Source organism: Moschus berezovskii, chromosome 8 (genome assembly GCF_049115385.1).
Source record: "Moschus berezovskii isolate FMDL1 chromosome 8, NW_MosBer_1.0, whole genome shotgun sequence".
In the NCBI taxonomy this organism is placed as follows: Eukaryota; Metazoa; Chordata; class Mammalia; order Artiodactyla; family Moschidae; genus Moschus; species Moschus berezovskii.
In genome coordinates, this window is record NC_142467.1 from 17,391,218 (window position 1) to 17,418,549 (window position 27,332).

General features: G+C 37.8%; 1 protein-coding gene across 6 annotated transcripts in view; it reads left to right on the top strand.

The window, feature by feature from the left end:
* Positions 1-27,332, top strand: part of ARB2A (ARB2 cotranscriptional regulator A) — a 422,973-nt gene that overhangs the window by 208,323 nt on the left and 187,318 nt on the right. For all 6 annotated transcript variants that reach the window (XM_055429378.2, XM_055429376.2, XM_055429381.2 and 3 more), the window contains one exon: positions 19,103-19,222. In XM_055429378.2, coding sequence (XP_055285353.1) covers positions 19,103-19,222 — 120 coding nt within the window. The remainder of the gene's footprint in view (positions 1-19,102; positions 19,223-27,332) is intronic.

Genomic DNA, 27,332 nt, shown 5'->3' on the forward strand with positions numbered 1-27,332 from the left:
AAATTTTTCCAAAGTTAAATCAGATGTCTCAACTTTATTTTTAAAATAATCCATTTTTTTCCCCTACAGATTTGAAGTTCCAGCTTTAGCATACATTGAATTCTTACATCATTCCCTTTGTTTCTGGGTATCATCATTCTCTTCCCTTCAAAAGTCTGGCTATACTTGCCATTGCCATTCTAATGTAATTTTTGAGCTTTTATTGTACATTTAATATCTGGCAATGCCTCAACATAGTAATAGTCCTCACTTTATTCTTCTGTCCTCACCCTGTCCCACTCACCAGTTTAAGTTTGGGAATTTATCTCTTTTGTAACTGCCACCAACACAATCAATCTCAGCCCCTTTTGCACTCCCTCTCCCCCATCTCTGTCTTTATTAAAATGACATTAGGTTATAGAGATGATAATTTTTACATTATAATGTTTCTTTTCCTGTAATAATTCTTTTACATTTGCAAGAAGGCAAATAGTTATGATCACTTGGCTTTATAATATATTTATTTGACTATTGCAGCTCTCCCCATCTATCTTTTTATGCTATCATTTCCTCATGCATATGTGCTTAATTTTACTTCTTAGGCAATTGAAATATATGATGGATTTCAGAAGCAGTTAAGGTGTCAATTTAGAAATAGTGTTAAGATGGCCCATGGACAGGATATGCTAATTGATTAGATGAGGATTAAAGAAGAACTATAAAAGGTCTCCCAGGACCTGTCTATTCCATTGGGTTATAATGAGAATCAAACAGTGAAGTAGTTTGTTACTTTAAAGATGTATAAAGCACATGTAATATAAGGTGTGTTAGTGTTTGTGAGAACTGAAATTTCAGCTAATAAAGTTACTGCAGTGACCAGTGAGAAATAATTAAAAAGTCATTTTATACCTGTGCAGCTCAGTTTTTTCCTCTGTTAAATGTATAGGTATGCAAATAAGTGGTAGGCCATAATTCCTCAGCTTTTATGATTCCATGAAATAATGAAGTAATTCTTATTAAAATAGGCATTTTATTTTCTTCTCCCATCCTTAATGAGCTACTGTATAAGAGTTTCCACTGGTTTTAATAAAGGGAAAGGAATACCAAGTTACATTTTATCGGTCAGTTGTATTCTATCTGTAACACTCTCTAAAATATAGAAACACATAATGAGTCTTAAATGAAGTGAGCGAGTTCTACTTTGCCTTTAGTGTTAAGCTTTCAGTACTACAGAATATACTGTCAGAGAAAATAAAGTCCAAGAACTAAGCACCCTTAATATCTAACAACAATCACAATTAATGAAAGATGGACTGACTTAATTTGGAGCTTCCCTGGTGACTCAGTGGTAAAAAATACACCTGCCAATGCAGGAGACGCAGGTTTGATCCCTGGGTCAGGAAGATGAAGAAAAATGGCAACCCGCTCCAGTATTCTTGCCTGGGAAATCCCATGGACAGAGGAGCCTGGTGAGGTACAGTCCACGGGGTCCCAAAGGAGTTAGACATGACTTAGCAACTAAACAACAACAACAGTGTCGATAAACACTATAAAAGCTTGAGTGCTCGCCGCGAAATGCATAGAGCGGAGGACGCCATATCGTGCTCTAAGCAGGAGCAAGCTTCCTTGGTTCTCAGGTGTCCACAGGTTCTCATGATACTGAGGAGCCCATCTTAGATTGTAGAGTTTCTCCTCACCTCACACAGGCTCACCCATGTGCCTACATCTTTTTCCGTATACTTACACGGCCCCTCCCAACTGTTCCGGGAACTCAGGATAGAAGTCCTCCTGCTTTTCAGATACGGATCAGATACACAACTCTGCCTTTTTCAGTGTATACCATGAAGTGGAAGACTGGAGCTCCGTTTTTCAGGCATTGTTGATGTTCTTCAGTTGCTTAGTCCTGTCTGACTTTTTACGACCCCACGGACTGCAGCACACCCCTTCACCATTTCCTGGAGTTTGCTCAAACTCATGTCCATTGAGTCGGTGATGCCATCCAACCATCTTGTCCTCTGTTGTCACCTTCTCCTTGTGCCTTCAGTCTTTCCCAGCATCAGGGTCGTTTCAAATGAGTCAGTTCTTCGCGTCAGGTGGCCAAAGTATTGGAGCTTCAGCTTCAGCCTCAGTCCTTCTAATGAATATTCAGGACTAATCTCCTTTAGGATGGACTGCTTGGATCTCCTTGCAGTCCAAGGGACCCCCAAGTGTCTGCTCTAACACCACAGTTCAAAAGCAACAATTCTTCGGCTCTCAGCCGCCTTTATGGTCCTATTCTCACATCCATACATGACTACTGGAAAAACCATAGCTTGGACACAGTGGACCCTTGTTGGCAAGGTAATGTCTCTACTTTTCAAAAACACTGTCTAGGTTTGTCACAGCTTTTTTTCCAAGAAGCAAATATCTTAAGGCTTTTTTTTTTTTTTTAACAAGTAGAAAAAATTGGTTGTTCTTAGATTTATACACATACATGTGTGTAGTAATAAGTGATTTTATGAACTTATTGAGATTTAAACAGAGCACATCTCTGTATGTATATACATATATAAAAAGTACCGTTGGCTTAACTCAAGATTAAGGAATCTGAAGTCAGTGAAACTTCACTCAGTTCAGTTCAGTTGCTCAGTCGTGTCCGACTCTTTGCGACCCCATGGACTGCAGCACGCCAGGCCTCCCTGTCCATCACCAACTCCCAGAGTTTACTCAAACTCATGTCCATTGAGTCGGTGATACCATCCAACCATCTCATCCTCTGTCATCCCCTTCTCCTCCCTCCTTCAATCTTTCCAAGCATCATTTCAGTTCAGTTCAGTCGCTCAGTCATGTCCGACTCTTTGCGACCCCATGAACCGCAGCACACCAGGCTTCCCTGTCCATCACCAATTCCCGGAGTTTACCCAAACTCATGTGCATTGAGTCGATGATACCATCCAACCATCTCATCCTCTGTTGGCCCCTTCTCCTCCCGCCCTCAATCTTTCCCAGCATCAGGGTCTTTTCAAATGAGTCAGCTCTTCACATCAGGTGGCCAAAGTATTGGAGTTGCAGCTTCAACATCAGTCCTACCAATGAACACCCAGGACTGAGCTGCTTTAGGATGGACTGGTTGGATCTCCTTGCAGTCCAAGGGACTCTCAAGAGTCTCCTCCAACCCATAGTTCAAAAGCATCATTTCTTCAGCGCTCAAGTGACTTCAGCTCTCTGAGTACCAGTTGCCTTATCTATGGAAAGAAGATAATTGCAGCTGCTTCCCAGAATGACATGACAATTAAAGGAATTAGAACATAGGCATTTAGTAGAGTACATATATTTCAGAGTAAGCACTTTAAAACTGTTAGCTGTTTTTAATCACTGTTTTCGTGGATTCAGGATTTCTTGAAAACATCACGCCATTTCATTTTCCTTGTTCTTTTGAGCTGGTCTAGTTTTCACCTAATATCTTTTTCATCTTCTATGAAGTTCTCTTAAATTTTAAAATTGCAAAAGAATGTAGCAGATTTGTAGCAATAGGAAAATAATCAAATATCAGATTATCTTAACCTTTGGGACAAAGATCTGAGCACATGTTTTTCACTGTTCAAAGTGCTATCTGACCTATCCCTGGATTTACCAAAGTATTATAATCATCAATAATTAGAAAATAGTTTTTTCTGTTCTATTCAAATATGGACTTACAAAGAATATTATTTGATAAAGAATTATTATTAGCTGACCTTATGAAGTTTATGGACATTTAAATGAGACATTTATCAAGTAAAATTTATCTTTAAAAATTAACATTTCTCATAACATCTGTATATTTATATTTGGTACCTTATGACAGTGATCCCATAATCTCATCTTAATAAACTCAGCAGAAATTTCTTGTTACATTCTGAATTTTTATGTTAAGAATGATTTTGTTTTACATTTAACTTCCAAGTTACACATTCCTTTGTTTCATAACCTCCGCTTTACAAAGTATCTTTGGAAAAAAATTTTTCAATTATTTGTTAGTGTCTCATTCCAAGACCCCCAAGGTTTTGCCTGTGCTTTTTGAGTTAAGACGTGCTCCCAATCTTCCAGTTAGGTCAACCACAAAAATTAAGATATGATAGAAGGTCAGTGGAAGAAATTCATATCAAAACAACTACTCACCATGTCATTATGACAGCCTGCTGTAACAAATGTGCTTCTGTTTTAACTTATGACAATTAATTGCTAAAAGTAATTTAATCTGACAGAGGCAGGGTGTTGAAAGGCTCCAGGAGATGTCATAAAAGCGACCTTTCTGCCCATGTGCTGCCAAAAGCCATTTTAACAAGGAGCTAAGGAAACAGTGCAACTTCTTTTGTACTTTGTTAATTAGTTATTGATTTGAAACAATGCACTTACAAATACTGTTAGAGGAGTTAGGTGCCAGCAAGGTTACCATGTGACAGTCTAGTTCTGATGATCTTTATGGTGTATAAAGATTCTTTGAGGCCTTTTGTTCTGTTACCCTAAAATTGAGATTGTCTAGTTTGCTAGAATGACTACAGTTTTATTTTATCATTCATCTTTTTAATTTCAAATATTTTATATATTAATAATCTGATACTTAATCATACTGTAATTACATGAGGTAGTTCCAATTTTCAGAAGCCTCACTTGTAGATTTAGTCTCGAGCAATTACATATTCTACAGGGGAAGTGTATGTGGTCTGATTAGTGATGCCAAAGGGAACACGGAAATAATATTTCAGTCTAAAAAAGAAAGGGGTTCTAGAATTCCTTTATTGAATGTACTAGTTGATCCCTTTTTAAAAATAATATATATATAATCATTATATATATTTTAAAATAATATAGATATAATAGGTATATAATCTTAGTTTCGGTGATTTCATCATGTTGCAAATAGAAGTTAGTAAGTATTTAAGTGCAAGTTAACACTTCAGGCCTTTGTAAAAGTCAACTCGCAAGGTACTGTGGAGGATAGAAAGGCAGATCCGGTGCAGCACATGGGCAGCAGGGATTTTCAGCTCGGACTTGCCCTGATCTAATCCTGAATTGCACTAATTCTGTTCTCACTTGAACAAGCCATTCAGCCTTTCTGTGCCTTACCCATGCGACAGGAGCCATAACAGTACCTGCCTCATCGTGTGATTATGAAGACTAAATGAGTTAATACATATAAAGTACTTGATCACAAACTGGTAAGGTATAACCACGCGATAAATGTTAGTTGCTAGCATTACTATAATAAGTAATAATAGTAAAATAAATATGATTAGTTTTCTTAGTTTTTATCATATTTTTCTTATTAATTAAGATATGTTTGCTATACATAGCAGATAATAAAAATAGCATGGTAAAATTGTTCTCTGTCTTTTGTGATGGACAATAAAGGAAACATTTTGTGTGCTCTTGTTCTAAAATACCAATTTATTATTTTACTAAAAATGCACAAAAGTTTCCAGTTTAGTTGTTTGCATGGTGAGAAATCTAAGCTGTGGTAGAGGAAATATTTTTCTTAGGATGGAAGCATTCTAAAATACCTGCATTTTATTAAAACCTTTACACTAATCAAGGCAAGTTGAAAAGTTTTTTCAAGTTAAATTATTTCTGTAAATAGACAAAACTTCTTAAAAAAACATATTGTGCTAAGCACCAGTTTTATTTTAGTAAATAATTGCCTAACATGTCCATTCACAAGGAATGCATGTGAAAGTACTGATCAGTTTAAAACTATTAACTGATGAAATTGATAAAAATTTGAAAGGTCTATAATAGCTATTGTTGGCTAGATGTAAAGAAAAGATTGCTCTCACCCAGTGTGATAAGGATATGAGAGAGCATAAACCTTTCTACTGAGCAGTCCTTTTCCTGGGAATCTGTCTCATTGGAATAAAACCATTGCTAATTCAAATCTGTAATCACAACATTGTAAAAATATCAATTGATAACCATTTTAATGTCTAGATTTAAAATTGTAAGATAGACTAGGTTTCTGATAAATGAATTCTAGAAATGCTGCCTTGTCTTCACTTTTTGGAAGCTAAAATGGAACTTAAATTCACATTTTTTGCTAATTTAGACTATAGATGTTTGAATGAATTACATTTTATTACAACATGTGGAGAAACTAGATAATAGTTTGAACTAATATTTTTATTATTATATTTTCAAGGTATTTTAAGAAGTTAGTTTGTGACAAAGTAAATAATTATTCCAAGTATGTAAATAACTTATTACATCTTAGTTATATCCTGACAGAATTCAAACATCGGTCATAATGCTATTTTCCAGGCTTCTTATTTTGTATGTGTTCAACCTCCCCATGATATGTTCTTTGTTCCCAAGTTTTTGTTCTATTTGATTAAAAGAAGGTACAATTTTAGAGGTCTCACAGGTTAGCCTCCATGTGCAAATGAGGAGCATGAGCATCCAAGATGATAAGTGAACTCCCCGAAGTCATAAAGCTGTTAAAGGGCACTCTCTGGACAAGATTGGGTCTTCATCTGTGTGTGTGTGTGTGTGAGAGAGAGAGAGAGGGCAGGGGAGGAATGAGAGAGAATGTTGTCACTGGCGAATGTAATGAATCCTTCCACAGTTTTAAAATAAATTATTAATTATTTGGGAACAGTTCCTGTTTCACAGTATAATCACAGCCAGATCATCTGGTTAACATGTATCTTACAAAGCAGGGTTATCAAACCATAAGTGTTTACATTTGATCCACCGATGCCTAACAGTAATTGTCCTGCCTACACAAAAGCCTCAGCTTCCTAGTGCTTAGTCGCTCAGTCGTGTACAACTCTGTGATCCCATGGGCCATAATCTGCCAGGCTCCCCTGGCCATGGAATTCTCCAGGCAAGAATACTGGAGTGGGTTTGCCATTTCCTACTCCAGGCAGCTTCCTAAGGCCTCCAGGAAATACCAGCTTCTGTCAAGTTTACTTCCCTTCCACTCCCTACATTTCTATAAAATGTTCTATGGCATGCCTTACTTTCTTAGATGTGTGCTCAGCCGCTAAGTCAAGTCCGACTCTTTGTGACCCCAGGGACTATAGCCCATCAGGCTCCTCAGCCAAAATACCTGGGAAATGGGTTATCACTTCCTTTTGCAGGGGATCTTCCTGACCCAGGGACTGAATCCAGGGACTGAACCTGCCTGCATAGACAGGTGAATTCTTTAACACTGAGCCACCTGGGAAGCTCACTTTCTTAGAGCACATTGAAAATAATTGAACCTTTTCTTGATGACCCAGGGTTGACATGAGTTTTTGCTATAATTATTGTTTTAGATTCAGATATAAATACTATGGGACATACTTAGCTTTTGTCTAGAGAATGTTCTAGACTGGACTGTCTGGAATGCTTCCAATGTCTTCAATGTGCTGTCATAATGCTAATTGCCGTTAGGGTTCTTATAACCTCACTCATTCCCCAGCAAACCCACCCACACAGAAGGTGTTTCTTTTCCCTCTCACTCTACTGAAATACAGTCAGCCGTTCATATCCACAGGTTCCACTTTTGTGGATTCAGCCGTCTTCTATAAGCATCAAACATAAAACTAAGTCATTTTGTATATAGGACTTGAGCATCCTTGGGTTTCGTTATCTGTGGGGCGTCCTGGAACAAGTCTTCCGTGGATCCCAAGGGATGACTGTATCCGTTAAATGTCAGTAACTGGATCAGCCTTCTTTAGTAAAATGCATGCATGCTTGCGGGATGCATGCATCACATCCATCCTTGCCACTCTGACTCCATTCCTGTGCCGATTGTGCCAGGACAAATTAGCCAGTAACAGAGTCCGGCAGACACAATCTGGTCAAGTCTTTCTGTCTTCTTGTCTTATTTTCTCTTCTGCGATGCACACTGTCCGGTGAGTGATCCCATGTGATACAAAGATCCTCACTTAGTATACGTCATTCCTTTCTTCAAGCTTCTAAGAGCATCACCGTCTCCCCAGGGTCATTGCTAGGATGTTGTGGTAGGTAGCATAATGGCCTCCAAAGATGTCTACATCCTGATCCCTGAAACCTGTGAGTATGTTATTTTACATGGTGAAGGAATTTTGCAGATGTGATTAAGGACCTTAAAATAGGGAGATTATCCTGGATTATCCAGGTGAACCCACTGTAATCACACAAGTTCTTAAAAGTGGGGGGAAAAATGGCAGAAATAGAAGCGAGGGAGATGTGACTATGGAGAAATGTCTAGAAAGGTGCAAGGCTTCTTGCTTTCAGATGGAGGAGAGGAGCAGCAAGCCAAGGGGGAAGACTGTAGAAGTTGGAAAAGGCAAGGAAATGGATTTTTTCCCTTAGAGCCTCCAGAGTGGACTCTGGTTGTAGCTCACTGAGACCTATGTCATTACACATTGAGACCTATGTCAATACCTATGTCTAATACACAGAACTGTAAGATAATAAATTAATGTGTTTTTTTAACCCCCTAAGTTTGTGGTATTTTGTAACGATAGAAAATTCAGGCAGGTATTAAATCCTGTATCCTGAGTGGGTACTTATGTATCAGTTAACTTTCTTTATCCAACTTAATGTTCTGCCTACCTCATTTCAGCACCTTTCGGAATTCAGCCCTCTATACTCCCCTTGCTTCCTGTGGAATTCTCCAGGCCAGAATACTGGCGTGGACAGCCGTTCCCGTCTGCAGGGGATCTTCCCAACCCAGGGATCGAACCCACATCTCCTGCATTGCAGGAGAATTCTTTACCAGCTAAGCCACCAGGGAAGCCCAAGTGGTTATTGTCTTAGGCAAAAGTTGGTGATAGCTTGGGCTGGGATTGTAAGAGTGGAAATTGAGAGAAGTTTATGGATTCTAAAATATTTTGGAATATATATAAGTTGAATCAATAAAGAGGAAGAGGAGGATGTCAAGGATGACTTCTAAATTTTTGGCTTGAACAGCTGGGTTAGTGGAGGTGCCGCTTGACAAGATGAAAAAGGCTAAAGGAAGAACAGGTAATAGGATTTGGGAACCCAATGCAGAGTTTGCTTTTGGACATGATAAACTTGAAATATCTATGAAATTCAAATGTGTTTGATATGCTTAATACCAATCCTTTGTCAGTTGTAATCATTATGAATTTCTAATATTTATTAAGTATAGCCATATTGACAAGTAAGGTAGCCTTGAATCTGTCTCCAAGACTGATTGATGGCTGTCAATAATAATAATATCTTAACACCTAAAAGGCAGGAAAAAAATGAGTAGCTTCAGGATCTCTGTAGTTTCTTCTGTTTATTTTCATTATGTTTAAGGTTGAATCATATGAAATTGCCATTTCTAAGGTCAAAAATATCTAATGTTGGTAACTTCATATGGTTCCATTTACTATTTAAAGACAAAATAATGGTCCTTTATTTTTGAAGATGTTTTCATTAGATGTATGCTGTAAATCAGTTTTATGCATTTGTATATACTCCTAGTCTTTTAATCATCATTAAACACAAATGCCTATACTTTGGATAACCCATGTAAAATATGCCAAAATGAAGATAAATTTTTAATTCAAAGTATTTAGCTGGGTTGCTGCTGCTAAGTCACTTCAGTCGTGTCCGACTCTGTGTGACCCCATAGATGGCAGCCCACCAGGCTTCCCCGTCCCTGGGATTCTCCAGGCAAGAACACTGGAGTGGGTTGCCATTTCCTTCTCCAATGTGTGAAAGTGAAAAGTGAAAGTGAAGTCGCTCAGTCATGTCTGACTTGTAGCAACCCCATGGACTACAGCCTACCAGGCTCCTCCGTCCATGGGATTTTCCAGCCAAGAGTACTGGAGTGGCTTGCCATTGCCTTCTCCGATTTAGCTGGGTTAAGACAAAATTAATTCCATATGATATTATAAAATATATTTTACGCATAACTGTTCTTATAAATGTTTTGTTCTCTACTAATGTACAGTTTATACTCTTTTCCCCCAAATTTTAAAGCTGAACCATATGATATTCTTCTATGTGTCTTTCTAAATTAGGGCCATATGGTATTTGTGTTACATTTCTTCCGGAAGCACACCCTACTGGCCAATTCCTAAAAATATAAATTTTCTTTTATCTTGTACCTGTGGATTGCTTGGGTGCAAGGAGGTATAACAACGTTTTTCATCCTTGTAAATCCGTCTGACTTGGATACCTGCTTCCCATTTGGATTTTATTGAGCCATATTTTACCTAATGAGGTCGTAGCTTTTTAAAAAGAAATAACTTTGATTTGTAAATTTTGTTATAAAAAAGTGTGGCTTTTATATTAGTGTTCTTTCTCCAGCTGATGTCTCCAGTGTAAATAGCAAATCAGTGGTAGTACTAAGGGCAGCTAGTGAAGGGTGTGTGTGTGTGTGTGTGTGAGACATATGCAACACAGCTGGAGTTAATGACATAGGTATGTGCTGGTTTACAGTGAAAAATGCTAGACTTTATTATTCATAGAGTAGCTCTCTTGGTAGATGTGTTTACTTACCATTGTAATCACAGAAAGATTTATATGAAGTAAAACAAAATAATCTTTAAGTCTGGATTTTAAAATTGGATGATTTTTAAAAACCCTGAAATTCGTTCAATTTTCATTTTACTTTCCCAAAGTCAGCTGTAATTTTAAAATATATACTATAGGAGCATTCATTTTATAACTTCATAGCAACAGGTTAGCTGAAGAGAAATCTGTCAGATTTGGCAGTGGTTCAGAAAATATGTGAACCTGTCACTGTAAGCAGTCTCAAAGGGTGAAATACGTTACAGGAGCTAATTAACCTTAGAAAATAATTACACAAATATGCAAATGTTGTTTAGATAATTCCATGTGTTATCAGTTCAGGTAGTCCATCATAAATGCAGACCTTGCAATGCCTAGGTAGTAGAATCTGGCATAGTTGATAAGGCTTTGGTTACTGTATCACTTCTGTTTGGCATTTAAGAATTAATGATGGCAAGAGTGCATCAGGAAATTCAACCTGTACTCTGAATACTGCTGAGTTCCACAGTGTAAATATTCTATGCATTCTGCCACTAGCAAATTCTAATTAATGGATTTACTTTTGTTTTTTCATGCACTTTGTGTATTTGCATATTCTAAAATCATCCAGCTTGAAGTGTAATACAAAATGCACTCTGATATGAAATTCATGGAGAAACCTGTAAAGCAGATTTAGTATGTTTACATTTCTGTAATTGAGGCATATTAGAAAATCTTTCCTATTGAAATCTGTTTAGCTTCAAAATACACTACTGGTAGTATACACTGTCTGGATTATGGTTTATAAATATATAATGATTGTGGACACGGTGTGGGCTGCGGGTTGGAATGACACAAATGTGCCTTGGAACAGCACCACCTTATTTATAAAATGGAGTTTTAGTAATGTAATCTGTCAGAAATGTGTATTAAAAACTACTCTAAGTTTATTAGTTCCTGTGCTACCGTTGTTGTACATAACTGTTGCGGGAGGCAGCACATGTTTGGCAGAATTTGTGACATCTTATAAGGATGAGGATATGACTCTACTAAACACTGTGAATAGTAAAAGCCATAAATTTGTGACAGTCTTGGGAAACAGTCAAATCAGAAAGCCAGATATTTTTTATAGCTAAGGTTTATCTCCTTTACTATTTCTCTTTAAAAATACTATTTTGAATTAAACTGTTGAACTGTCTGTCCCGTGCCCTTCAAATGAGAACCTCAGGCAGTGTCAGCTTTCTTTCGGCAGCTCAAGGTCACTGCTGCTTCCGCCGCTCGTTGTGCTCTAGAGGCAGCACTGGCCCTCACAAGGCTTGTTACCGTGCTGGTAGTCTTCCTCTGCTTGCGCTGAATGTGCTCTTCGAGTTTCTGTGGGTTTTCTGTTTTTGCAGCCCTCGCTTTTTACTCTTGCACCTGTTTGAAACAACCCCTTTGATTTGCAGCTTGTAAATGTGCAGTGGGTTCAGTACAGATGTTAGAATTTGTTAGACGTAGAGCTTCCGCTCAGAGGCTTATACCCTCTAAGAAGCCAGCGCTAGTTCTTCAGTATGATATCTGATTTGTTGTTGTTGTTTACTTGGTTTATTATAAAAAGCATTCTTTTTGTACTAGCTTTGGAAAGTCCAGAAAGATCTAAAGGAGCTAAGAATAGAAAATATTCACAACCCCGCCATCCATAAGTAGCTGCTTTTAATCTTTTTGACTCTATCTTGTCTTTTTCAAGCCTTTTTACGACAGTGAAAATTATACCACCTATAAAATTAGATGAACTGCATGTATTATTTTATAATCTCATTGAATAGCTATATAATATTTCCTTAGAAGTATTAACTTGCTTAAATATTTATTTTTACATTATTGGATATTTAGGCATCATCCAGATACACTTTTTTTTGTACATGAGACAACGATGAATATTCCCGGATAACCATCATTTGTCACTTTCCAGATTAATAGAAGCTAGATTCCTGAAATGGAGTTGGAATATTCCTTTTGAAATGTACTTCATGGTACTTTGTGAGCAGTATCATTGCCAATAATGCTAGCATCGTTAGTCATTTATTAAATGTCTATAGCATGTTTTCTAATTTATAGGCAGAATCTGAAAGAGAATATATCTTCAAATTGCTCGTATTCTAGAACAAAGAAGTGACATGTCAGGTTAAATAACAGAATAGAGAAGAACCAATGAAATAGTACAGGTTTCAGTTTAAGCTTACATAGCTAATAGTGGAACTGACGTAAACTTGAGCCAACAGTATTTTACAGTAGTTTTAGACATAGGCAGGATAATAATACTTGTAAAGAGATTAAATACTTTCTATATAGTTCTTTTAAGATGCTATCAGTCAAGGGTTAGCAAAACTCTTTCCCTTTCTATATGAGAATCTGACTGACCTTCAGTTAACCTTCTAGCTCTATGTCTATGGAAGCCTAATAAAGTGGTATCTTAAGTTGAGTTTCCCAGATAAAAAATTCTGAAGTTGCATGTGAGATGTTTGTTGGGGAATTATCTTGGGATCAGCACCTATCAGTTCAGTTCAGTTGAATCACTCAGTCGGGTCTGACTCTGTGCCACTCCATGGACTGCAGCACGCCAGGCCTCCCTGTCCTTCACCAACTCCTGGAGTTTACCCAAACTCATGTCCATTGAGTCGGTGATGCCATCAATCATCTTATCCTCTGTCGTCCCCTTCTCCTCCTGTTTTCAAATCTTTCCCAGCATCAGGGTCTTTTCAAATGAGTCAATTCTTCTCATCAGGAGGGCAAAGTATTGGACTCTCAGCTTCAGCATCAATCCTTCCAATGAATATTCAGGACTGATTTCCTTTTGGATGGACTTGTTTGATCTCCTTGCAGTCCAGGGGACTCTCAAGAGTTTTCTCCAACACCTCAGTTCAAAATCATCAATTCTTTGGCACTCAGTTTTCTTTATAGTCCAACTCTCACATCCATACATGACTACTGGAAAAACCATAGCTTTGAATAGATGGGCTTTTGTTGGCAAAGTTGTGACTCTGCTTTTTAATATGCTGTCTAGGTTGGTCACAACTTTTCTTCCAAGGAGCAGTCGTCTTTTAATTTCATGGCTGCAGTCACCATCTGCAGTGATTTGGGAGCCCCCAAAAATAAAGTCAGCCCACTGTTTCCACTATTTCCCCAGCTACTTGCCATGAAGTCATCGGGCCAAATGCCATGATCTTAATTTTCTGAATGTTGACTTTTAAGCCAACTTTTTCTCTCTCCTCTTTCACTTTCATCAAGAGGCTTTTTAATTCCTCTTCACTTTCTGCCGTAAGGGTGGTGTCATCTGCATATCTGAGGTTATTGATATTTCTCCTGGCAATCTTGATTCCAGCTTGTGCTTCATCCAGCCTGGCATTTTGCATGATGTACTAGATAGCATATTAAAAAGCAGAGACATTACTTTGCCAACAAAGGTCCGTCTAGTCAAGGCTATGGTTTTTCCCGTGGTCATGTATAGATGTGAGAGTTGGACTGTGAAGAAAGCTGATCGCCGAAGAATTGATGCTTTTGAACTGTGGTGTTGGAGAAGACTCTTGAGAGTCCCTTGTACCGCAAGGAGATCCAACCAGTCCATTCTAAAGGAGATCAATCCTGGGTGTTCATTGGAAGGACTGATGCTAAAGCTGAAACTGCAATACTTTGGCCACCTCATGCGACGAGCTGACTCACTAGAAAAGACTCTGATGCTGGGAAGGGTTGGGGGCGGGAGGAGAAGGGGACGACGGAGAATGAGATGGCTGGATGGCATCACCGACTCTGTGGACATGAGTTTGAGTGAACTCCAGGAGTTGGTGATGGACAGGAAGGCCTGGCGTGCTGTGATTCATGGGGTCGCGGAGAGTCAGACACGACTGAGCGACTGAACTGAACTGAACTCTGCATATAAGTTAAATAAACAGAGTGACAATATACAACCTTGACATATTCCTTCCCAATTTGGAACCAGTCTGTTGTTCCATGGCCAGTTCTAACTGTTGCACTAATCTTGACCTGCATACAGATTTCTCAGGAGGAAGGTCAGTTGGTCTGGTATTCCCATCTCTTAAAGAATTTTCCACAGTTTATTGTGAACCACATAGTCAAAGGCTTTCACATAGTCAATAAAGCAGAAGTAGATGTTCTTCTGGAACTCTCTTGCTTTTACAATGGTCCAGGGTGTTGGCAATGTGATCTCTGGTTCCTCTGCCTTTTCTAAATCCAGCTTGAACATCTGGAATTTCATGGTTCACATATTGTTGAAGCCTGGCTTAGAGAATTTTGAGTTTTACTCAGCTAGCATGTGAGATGAATACATTTGTGCAGTAGTTTGAGCATTCTTTGCCATTGCCTTTCTTTGGGATTGGAATGAAAACTAACTTTTTCCAGTCTTGTGGCCACTGCTGAGATTTCCAACTTCGCTGGCATATTGAGTGCAGCACTTTGACAGCATCATCTTTTAGGATTTGAAATAGCTCAGCTGGAATTCCATCACCTCCACTAGCTTTGTTCATACTGATGCTTCCTTCGGCCCACTTGACTTCACATTCCAGGATGTCTGGCTCTGGATGAGTGATCACACCATCATGGTTATCTGGGTCATTGAGATCTTTTTTGTATAGTTCTGTGTATTCTTGCCACCTCTTCTTAATATCTTCTGCTTCTATTAAGTCCATACCATTTCTGTTCTTAATTGTGCCCATCTTTGCATGAAATGTTCCCTTGGTATATCTAGTTTTCTTGAAGTGATCTCTGGTCTTTCCCATTCTATTGTTTTCCTCTATTTCTTACATTGATAACTGAGGAAGGCTTTCTTATCTCTCTGTGCTATTCTTTGGAACTCTGCGTTCAAATGGGTATATCTTTCCTTTTCTCTTTTGACTTTAGCTTCTCTTCTTTTCTCAGCTATTTGTAAGACCTCCTTAGACAACCATTTTGCCTTTTTGCATTTCTTTTTCTTGGGGGTGATCTTGATCACTGCATCCTGTACAGTGTCATGAACCTCCATTCATAGTTCATCAGGCACTCTGTCTATCAGATCTTGGTATATCAAGGTTTATCAATTGATCAAGGTATTTCAATAGGCACTCTATCAGAGCTTGGTATATTAAAGTATATCAATAGATCAAAGTATATCAATACCTTGAGTCTGTTTGTTACTTCACTGTATAATTGTAAGGGATTTGATTTAGGTTGTACCTGAATGGTCTAGTGGTTTTCCCTACTTTCTTCAATTTCGGTCTGTATTTTGCAATAAACAGTTCATGATCTGAGCCACAGTCAGCTCCCAGTCTAGTTTTTGCTGACTCTACAGAGCTTCTCCATCTTTGGCCGCAAAGAATATAATCAGTCTGATTTTGATATTGACCATCTGGCAGTGTCCATGTGTAGAGTTTTCTCTTGTGTTGTTGGAAGAGAGTTTTTGCTATGACCAGTGCATTCTCTTGGCAGAACTCTGTTAGCGTTTGCCATGCTTCGTTTTGTACTCCAAGACCAAATTTGCCTGTTACTCCAGCTATCTCTTGACTTCCTGCTTTTGCATTCCAGTCCCCTATGATGAAAAGGACATCTTTTTTGGGTGTTATTTCTAGAAGGTTTTGTAGGTCTTTATAGACCTGTTCAACTTCAGCTTCTTCAGCATTACTGGTTGGGGCATAGACTTGGATGATTGTGATATTGAATGGTTTACCTTGGAAACGAATGGAGATCATTCTGTCATTTTTGAGATTACATCCAAGTACTGCATTTTGGACTCTCTTGTTGACTATGAGGGCTACTCCACTTCTTTTAAGGGATTCTTGCTCACAATAGTAGATATAATGGTCATCTGAGTTAAATTCGTCCATTCCAGTCCATTTTATTTCACTGATTCCTAAAATGTTCGATCTTGCCATCTCCTGTTTGACCACTTCCATTTTACCTTGATTCATAGACCTAACATTCCAGGTTCCTATGCAGTATTGTTCTTTACAGCACTGGACTTTACTTCCATCACCAGTTACATCCACAACTGGGCATCGTTTTTGCTTTTTGTTTTAAGGCCAGAAGTACCTACAAAGTCTTCCTTCTAGTTGTTGCTGTTGTTGAATCACCAAGTCGTGTCCAGCTCTTTGCGGCCCCATGGACTGCAGCACACCAGGCCTCCCTGTCCCTCACCATCTCCCAGAGTTTTCCCAAGTTCGTGTCCATTGTATCGGTAATGCTGTCCAACCATCTCAGCCTCTGTCACCCTCTTCTCCTGCTTTCAGTCTTTCCCAGCTTCAGGATCTTTGCCAATGAATCGGCTCGTTGCATCAGGTGGCCAAAATATTGGAGCTTCAACTTCAGCATCAGTCTTTCCAATGAGTATTCAGGGTTAATTTCCTTTAAGATTGACTGGTTTTATCTCCTTGCTGTCCAAGGGACTCTCGAGCACAACAGTTCAAAAGCATCTGTTCTTCAGCACTCTGCCTTCTTTATTGTCCAGCTCTCACAACTGTACATGACTCCTGGAAAAACCATAGCCTTGACTCTATGGACCTTTGTAGCAAAGCAGTGTCTTTGCTTTTTAACACACTGTCTAGGTTTGTCATAGCTTTCCTACCAAGAAGCAATTGTATTCGGATTTCATGGCTGCAGTCACCATCCACAGTGATTTTAGAGCCCACGAAGAAGAAATTTGTCACTGTTTCCACCCTATCCCTTTCTGTTCGCCATGAAGTGATGGGGCCAGATGCAGTTATCTTAGTTTGAGTTCTGAAGACACAGGAGTGATGCAGGTGAAGGTGATGGGTTAGCAAAGGCAGAGCTTATGGGTCACTTTCCAAATGATAATATCAAAAACAGCCCAGATATAAGAAATGTATGGCACAGTTAGGATATTACAGGATGTTCCCTGCAGTTGGAACACAGAGAGTGTTCTTTCCGTTCTCTCTTGGGAAGAAAAGGGTATCTTTTAGATCATCATATTTTGCGCATTCATTTCGAGGCAGAAGCGTATCATGTAAGGCCTTAGTGTCATTCTGGGTTTAAACTTCGTCCTGGAGCTGATGAAAAGACTTCGGAGAGTTGTAAGCAGTGAGTGTGCAAATGGCAACATGCCCATATTTGCATTTTTGAAAGGTTGTTCTCACTACAGAGTTCGGACAGGGCATTTAAATGGGTAATACCCTCTAGGATAATCCTAGAGGCAGGGAAACTGAACTGGAGATTGTTGGAGTCATCCATTTGTGAAAGGATGAGCTTGGGCTCAGCCAGAGGAATGAGAATGGAGAGAACTGGTGGCTTTAAGAGAAGGTTGGGGACAAAATCAAAAGGTTTTTAATTACTGATTTTATGTAGAGTTTGAGAGAGAGAGAAATAAAAGATGATTCTCAGATTTCAGCAGGAGGTGGGGAGCAAAGACAGTGACACAGGTTTGGAGAGGATATTTTTATCAAAGTGTTGAATTGGTTAAGCTTGAAGTATCTGTAGGGCATTCAAAAGGAAATGACCTTGGGTCTGGAGCTCTGGAGAGAAATATAGGGTGGAGATAGACATTAGGGATAATAGCTTTTATGGAGCAAGTGAAAGCGTTCATTGGGACCCTAACATAATATTTTAAAATTTCTGAGATGGAAAAGGTGAATAAAGTGTTCATTATCTAGTATTATGATATTCTTAGGGAATCAGTCTTTCAGTGTTAAAGCATTCTAAGAATTATTCATACGAAATATTTTCATGATGTCTTAGTTTTATTGGTTTGTATTTTTTTAGCTCTTTGTTTTCCACATTATCTGAATTTTAGGTTTAACCACAAATTGTGTTTGCTATAGAAGTAAACACAATAAAATGAAGTACTGTAGAACTTTTGGAATTAAAGCAACATTCGTATATTTATTGGACTTGCCTGGTGGCTCAGATGGTAAAGAATCTGCCTGCCATGTGGGATACCCAGGTTCAATCCTTGGGTTGGGAAGATACCCAGGTTCAATCCTTGGGTTGGAAGTATGGCAACCCACTCCAGTATTCTTGCCTGGAGAATCCCCATGGACAGAGGAGCAATCTGCAGTGCATGGGGTCGCAGAGTCAGACACAACTGAGCAACTAAAGCACAGCAGCAACTTAAGAGAAATATAAAAAGTCCCAGGTTTATACGTTTAGAAATCCTCCCAGTTCTAGAAATAAACTATGTATGGAAAATTATTTCAAGAAAAGTATTTTTAATAATGTAAATTGAAAATATTTGTTGTTAACTTTCTCCTTATTTTCAATTTACAGAGGTACCTAAAATTTTATAAATCAGATAATTTAGATGTATGTCTACTCTAAATATTTTCAGATATAAATATAGAAATTTATCTGATATTAGTGTTACACTGCCTTAAAAGACCACTATAACTTTATGCCATGCAATTCTAATGTAGTTAGATATATTTTAATATCTCAGATAAACCCAGAATGAGCCATTTCCCTTCAAAATGTGCCTCTTTTAAATATTTTCTTTCAGAAGCTTAGAGTAGCACTTAAGTTTAGCAGTAATTTACTAATAGCTTAATACTAATTTATTCCCTAATTCCATTGTAGTTTTTTTGTATTGTTATTGTTTGGAATGAGCTATTGCTATCATATTTCTTATGCTGCGTAAGTATGCATATAATTCAATTCTTGATCACTGTGATAATAATTAGATGCAGTGTGTAATACACGATGTCTGTTTTACTTATAGGAAAATGGCTCTCCCGAAGAACATGCAGTCTATGTGTGGGACCATTTCGTAGCTCAGTCTGCAGCTGAGAAGGTGTTTTTTGTTGCTCACAGCTATGGAGGACTTGCTTTTGTTGAACTGGTAAGTGCACAGTTAACTCTTGTTTTTAATTTCCAGACTCCTTTCAGGTTTATCGCCTTCACTCCCATTTTCTTGGTATGGTTACTTGAAATTATTTTATAAAGAATGAAGATTAAGTATTTGGTGTAATGAATTTCATGTTGTTGTAAAGGAATGTACTTTTATTGTACAGAGCTTTTCAGTGCCAATCAGACAACTTTTTGCCTGTTTCTTATTTACATTTCACTTCTTAATTTCTACATTATAGCTCCATTTTCCATACATTTTATATTTGTGATTCCTGTTTTCGTGTACATCATTGAAGCACTATTATCTGTAAAGTGTTTGAAACTTCTAGAGACTCTTTAACTGACTATACTATCTCTATAAATTAATACTTGATCAAAATCCATGTAATTAGTATTAAAAGTATCAGAAAGATTCTGTTTCTGCCACTGTTAAGCACAACTCCAAGCTTGGCCATAAAAATCTCTGCATTTCAAAATAATCCAATTCTTGCAGTTAAGATATGTGACAGAAGAATTATCAAGATTTCTGAATTTGATGTCTATTCTACCACAGTATTACAATTATCACACTTTGTGTAGGTATGAATGATTAATGAGGTATAATCAGTCCTAAAAATGTGCTCCATGTTCATTACCCCTTATGTCACAGGAGAGTACCATTACTGTAATAAAATGATTTATCTGATAAAGTGCATTTGATAATTTTAAATCCATGTAGCCTCAAGTGGACATTAAAAGCCAGCATAGCATTGGTTGTCTAATTTTTAATGTTTCTAAACTTTGCCATGTATTGCTCTTCATCGTGGAAATTATATTTCCGTGGTCTTTTTAACTTCCCCACGCCTTACTGCTTACCCATGTGATTTAGATATAAAAATAGTGGTGACACCTGAGAATACTTTAGCTGACCTAAATTTACAAATACTGTGCTCTCTTAAGATCTATAAATAACTTAAATCATTCATTTCTTAAATTGATTTCATGTTTAGAAATTATATTCAAGTGCTTGTAATTCTGCTGAATTTGTTTACTACAAAATGGATATCTTAGGATCGTTGTCTAACGTACGAGTTGTGATGTCCTTTTTAAAATGTGAAGGTTGGCTTTCAAATAGTTCTTTTAACCATTCAGATGTATATAAATGCATTTATAGCTGATATATATACCTAATGTTTTCTTCCTGTAAGTCATTAAATTACATAAAAAACATGAAATTTCATAACTTTATAGAATAGCTTCGAATATGTCTGAAGGCCTGCAAGACTGTTCAAATTTAAAACTTCCATGAAACATACATTTTCCTGATTTTATCTTAAGACAATTAACATCAAATCTGTACATCAGATTTGGAATTTAAGTGAATTTTGGGCAGTTTTAAAAATGAATTTAAGATGCCAGAGTAACAGATGACCTGTGTGTCAGTCTTATTTTGCCTGTCCTTCTTGTCACACACTGGTGGATATTTCTGCACTTTTGTTCCACTTTAATATAAAGCACACAGATGTTTCAGAACAAGACTTGACTTCTGACCTTGAGGCTATTAGGGTCAGGGTCCTCAGGGCCTGTGAAATTATCACAAGCTGAGCTAAAGTTTTTCTCCATCACAGGAAGTAACCAGTAAGTAAGAAGTTAAAAAGGAGCTTTGTCAGAGAGACAAGATGGTCTCAGTAAGGGTCAGCTTCTGTAGTCTGCTATCTCTGCAGGAGGTGCATGCATGGGAGGAGGAATATAATATAACCACTGGCACATCGCATATCTGTCAGGCAACACCAGGACTGAGAAGTCTATTTAATGTAATATACCTTGTTTAGGTTTTAAAGTATTAATGGTGATTATCTTAGCCTCAGATATTTGCTACTTTTTGTCAAGTAACTTTGATAGAGGTATGCAAAGAAGGTGTATAGATGGTGGAAGCTAAGGAAAAGTAGTTTGTGACTTGCTGAAAAGAATTCCTCTAAACAAATAACTTAGTTTTATAAATTTTTGACAAAGCTTGATTAATACATTTAAGGCCATTGTGTTTCTACTTAATTTCAGGAACATTTGAAAGATAACATTGATATTACACAAAAAATTGAAATATGTTTAAACCTTTTGTTTTTGCCTAAGGCTTAATCACATTCTTTCCTGGTCTCCCTGTTATTCTTAGCAGAAAACTCATGGTGTTTAAAATGTTGACAAATATTCAGCCTCTCAGTATTTTTCAACATAAATGTATTATATGAAATTGTTTTACAATGATTGAAATACAAAAAAGTTAATTGTAAACATCTTAAATTATTGTTTATTTTTTTTGTTTCAATAGTACATTTTACACATCAGACAGTAAATCATTTGGATTTCAGTAAAGTTTAAATTTTAAAAAATTATCATAAAATTGTACCCCTGATTCAAGATTCTACACACACACACACACATATGCACACAACGCCCCTTACGCATGGAATGGCCCTCGTTTAACATCACATTTGAATGCCTGGAGATTGTTTTCCTACCATCCTCATTCAAGTTCATGTTCTTTTTTGGGTCATGAATTTTAAGAAAAATTCTTTTAAATATGAACTGTGTGGCTAGTACAGTTTTAATATCACATGTAATTACTTACAGTGCTTATTGTTTGCGGAGAAGGCAACGGCAAGCCACTCCAGTACTCTTGCCTAGAAAATCCCATGGACGGAGGAGCCTGGTAGGCTGCAGTCCATGCGGTCACTACGAGTCAGACATGACTGAGCGACTTCACTTTCCCTTTTCACTTTCACACATTGGAGAAGGAAATGGCAACCCACTCCAGTGTTCTTGCCTGGAGAATCCCAGGGACGGGGAAGCCTGGTGGGCTGCCGTCTATGGGGTCACACAGAGTCGGACACGACTGAAGTGACTTAGCAGCAGCAGCAGCAGCCAGGACCTGTGCTAAAATATATCTTGGTGTTTATTAAATTAAATTTTGTATAATTCGAGTTTAAAATTAAAGGTACTACTAATAGATATCTGAAAAATTACTTTTAAAGCACAGAATAGTTGTAGAGCTTTCATATTTTGCTAATTGTTGTTTTTCAAAACTGAGACCATAATTATTATTATACCCTATCTTGAAGTGCAGAATTCACCTGAAGAATCCAGGAGATAGTTAAGAGATTCATTTTCAAAATCAGTGTCCATTTTATGTAGTAAATAATAACAATGAAAAAAATGATGCTAAAAATATTCCTTTCACTTCTTTTATTCCCATCATATGGTAACATCTCAAGTTTCTAATTCTCTAAACTTTCTGCAATCCTAGTTACAATGGATATTGATAAGACAGCTCTGATAGCAATCCTAGCATTCAGTCATTAAAGTAAAAGGGAGGCTAACAAACACATGAAAAAATGCTCAACATACCTCATAATCAGAGAAATTCAAATCAAAACCACAATGAGATACCATTTCACACCAGTGAGAATGGCTGCTATCCAAAAGTCTACAAGCAATAAATGCTGGAGAGGGTGTGGAGAAAAGGGAACCCTCTTACACTGTTGGTGGGAATGCAAACTAGTACAGCCAATATGGAGAACAGTGTGGAGATTCCTCAAAAAACTGGAAATAGAGCTGCCATATGATCCAGCAATCGCACTCCTGGGCATACACACCGAGGAAACCAGAATTGAAAGAGACACATGTACTCCAATGTTCATTGCAGCACTGTTTATAATAGCCAGGACATGGAAGCAACCTAGATGTCCATCTGCAGATGAATGGATAAGAAAGCTTTGGTACATATACACGATGGAGTATTTTTCAGCCATCAAAAAGAATGCATTTGAATCAGTCCTAATGTGGTGGATGAAATTGGAGCCTATTATACAGAGTGAAGTAAGCCAGAAAGAAAAACATCAATACAGTATACTAACGCATATAATGGAATTTAGAAAGGTGGTAACCTTAACCCTGTATACGAGACTGCAAAAGAGACATAGGTATATAGAACAGTCTTTGGGACTCTGTGAGAGAGGGTGAAGGTGGGATGATTTGGGAGAATGGCATTGTAGCATGTATATTATCATATGTGAAATGAATCACCAGTCCAGGTTTGACGCATGATACAGGATGCTTGGGGCTGGTGCACGGGGATGACCTGGAGGGAGGATAAGGGGAAGAGGGAGGTGGGAGAGGGGTTCAAGAAAGGGAACACATGTACACCCGGGGCGGATTCGTGTCAATGTATGGCAAAACCAACCAATATATTAATGTAAGGTAATTTGCCTCCAGTAAAATAAAAAAGAAAAGTAAAAGGGAAGAACTATTTATTTTATGAATTGATAATGAATTTTTAAAATAACGTTATCTATCCTGTTATTTTTTCTGTGTATTTAAAATAACACTAATAAACAGCAGTAACAAAGTTACTGTTATTAAATCATTGTCAAAGCCTTAAATTTCTAATAAATTGTTTTATATGTCATAGATAGAAATAGTAGTCATAATCAACAATTTACCAAATTCTTTTAGAAAAACATCTACAACTGATGCAGCTTACATTTGCTTTATATTAGTTCTTAAAAGTTTAAACTCATTTGTTAGAAATAAAGTGTCGTTAAAAAGCAGTGCCAGTTTTTAAGCTTTGTCATCCCTTTCACCAGTCACTTTGTGAAGTGATTGCATTGCTTCCATACTCAGTCATTTCAGAGTGTTTTGCTCTTGTCTTTGTAGGTAATGGTTAGTTTGACAAACTCAGGCCAGCTTAAATTTTTCTTTTATTTGGAAATGCGTCAGCTCCCTTGTCAGGGCCCAGTTTCAAACTCACCTTCCCTGTTTTCAGTGCTCTGTACATCAATTTGCATTCAGATTGCTTTCCTTAGTCAAAGTGAAATCACTGATATTTCTATGGGCTTCCCTGGTGGCTCAGAGGGTAAAGCATCTGCAATTGTTTTATATGTCATAGATAGAAATAGTAGCCATAATCAACAATTTACCAAATTCTTTTAGAAAAACATCTACAACTGATGCAGCTTACATTTGCCTTATATTAGTTCTTAAAAGTTTAAACTCATTTGTTAGAAATAAAGTGTCGTTAAAAAGCAGTGCCAGTTTTTAAGCTTTGTCATCCCTTTCACCAGTCACTTTGTGAAGTGATTGCATTGCTTCCATACTCAGTCATTTCAGAGTGTTTTGCTCTTGTCTTTGTAGATAATGATTAGTTTGACAAACTCAGGCCAGCTTAAATTTTTCTTTTATTTGGAAATGCGTCAGCTCCCTTGTCAGGGCCCAGTTTCAAATCTTAACTCACCTTCTCTGTTTTCAGTGCTCTGTACATCAATTTGCATTCAGATTGCTTTCCTTAGTCAAAGTGAAATCACTGATATTTCTATAGAACACATTAAACAATTTCAGCAAATGTATTTCATTAGCGTATTGCATCCTCTCAGTTGATATAAAATTAGTATTTTTCTTATTGCTTTCATTTCCTTTTCCACATCATTAGTGGTATGTTCACAACCACCATTAAAAACATCTCTTAGAAATGTGTGAAAACTGCTCCTTTTGAAAGTGTATCTCTACCCACTTTTGATTTTGGTTTCTCCATGCTTGTCAGCACTTGATTGGCACCTCACTTGCACGTGAATTAAGGAATGAAGGGAACTCTCTTTTCCTGCCATTGTTCCATGCTGGGCTCTCTAGCCTCTAGGCAGCCTAAGCTGACCTTCAGCAGCTGATGGAGGACTATTTTTTGGACTTAGTTGTGTGCGGACACTCAACCTCAGTCTACTCTTAAGAGTTGATCTTTTAAAATTGCATGGAGCATAATTTGGATTTACACTGAAAAGAAAAAGGAACAGGACTAAAAGAATTAGTTTTTGCCTTTAGTGACATGCGTTAACTATGACTTTAAAGAAGCATCATTTATATTCTATCTACAAAGAACAAAGTAAATTGGGCATAGGTAGCATATCTGCTTAATGTGATCAATGGAAATACCTAAAATATGGGCTGCGTGGAATCAGGAATTGAGGAGAGGTAGAATACTGGCTTATAAACAAAGAAAAATTGAGCCATTAGAGTGTCAAAACAATTCAGGCCAAAAACACTTCTTAAAAACCTTTCAACTTTAAAATGTAAATAATTCAGTAAAAATAAATCACCATTTGTAATATAACTTGACTTTCTGCACTGACTGCCTACATGATACAAGTAGCATATTAATGCATGGGATGATTACAACTTGTGTATGGAATCTTTATCTTGTTTCTCTAGTTGTTTCATGTGAAAACAATTTAGTTTTTCTATTTTTGTTGGCTCCTTGGAGAGAAACCAGAGGGTATATTGTTTTTGCCTCCTATATTCAATTTTGTTTAATTCTTTGCAGATAGTATAGATACAGTCTTTTGATTGATTGTTGATGACAGTAATTTTAGGAGTTAGTTTCAAGATTCTAAGTAAGTCCAGTGAAAGGCTTTATGAACATAGGTGACTAGTAAGGGAGAAGCACACATCAGATGTTAAGGAAACAAATTCTCCGTGACTTAAAGACGTTGGATCTGGAAAGCTGAATGAAAACGAAGATGGTATAATATCTTTCCCGGTACACACCTCCAGAAGCATGTTGGAGTGGATGTGAAGGGAAACGAAGCACAATAAATAACAAGTAATGAACAGTGATTATGCTCATATGTAGATGTTGGGGAAAATATCTGTATATCCTGGATATTTGATAATTGTGGCTAATAGAGTAAATGAGATATCAAAGGAGAGAGGTTCATATACAGATGTGATTTGTTAAGCTTCACAGTAGTTACCTCTGCATGGAGATTGGATTTGTTTTACCTTCTACTCAAATGATTTTTAATAAGTATTAGGAGGTCTGTTTGAAAGAATGGCTCAATTTATTAATTTTTGTATTAACTCTTCTCCTTTTGTCCCATATCTAACCAACCAATACATTTGGTCAGGTTTATTTTTTTCTCTCTGAAATATCGGTCATGTCTTCTTGTCTGTGTGCCCACTGTTGTTAATTCATCATTTCACAGCAGTATCTCTGCACTCATCCCCATTTTTCTACTGGCTCTCTTTTCTCTCCATTCCATCCTGTATACCACACCGTGGTTGATATTATTTAAACCCCCTTTCTACCGAACCATTCCAGAGTCATAGTAAGAAAGAAAGTGAAGTCGCTCAGTCATGTCCAACTCTGTGCAACCCCATGGACTATAGCCTACCAGGCTCCTCTGTCCATGGGATTCTCCAGGCAAGTAAACTGGAGTGGGTCGCCATTCCCTTTTCTCGGGGATCTTCCTGACCCAGGGGTCAAACCCAGGTCTCCCACATTGCAGGTGGACGCTTTACCGTCTGAGCCACCAGGGGAGCCCTCCAGAATCATATTGGCTCCCTATTGTCTCGCCTCACCCATCTTCTCTGTCACTTTAACATCTTCTGTGTAATCTGATTATCTCTTTCCAGCTGTATTTTTTCCTAATAGCAACTTTCAGTTCTAGTCTAAAATCTTATTACTACCATTGTTTCATCTCTCTGTGCCTCTACCCCGGGCCTCCAAGTTCAGTGTAGTGGAAGAACACAAAACTTGAAAGAAGATGACCTGGGCTTGAATCCTAGTTCTGATACCTGCAGATTATAAGTTGGGTCTCTGTAAGTACCCACTTTATATACGGAGAGTTTGAGGGTTAAATTACAGAATTACTGGTTGCTGCTGCTGCTGCTAAGTCGCTTCAGTCGTGTCCAACTTGCTGCGACCCCATAGACGGAAGCCCACCAGGCTCCCCCGTCCCTGGGATTCTCCAGACAAGAACACTGGAGTGGGTTGCCATTTCCTTCTCCAGTGCATGAAAGTGAAAAGTGAAAGTGAAGTCGCTCAGTCGTGTCTGACTCTTAGCGACCCCATGGACTGCAGCCCATCAGGCTCCTCTGTCCATGGGATTTTCCAGGTAAGAGTCCTGGAGTGGGCTGTCACTGCTTTCTCCCTAAAGGACCCTAGTATATGCTTATTCTCATTTTTGCTAATGCCGTTTCCCCCTCCCAAGTGAAAGACTTCCTCCTTACCAGATTTTTCATATTTTCAATTAACCCCCCTTTTTTTCTATAATATTTGTATCTTTTACAATTTAATCTTT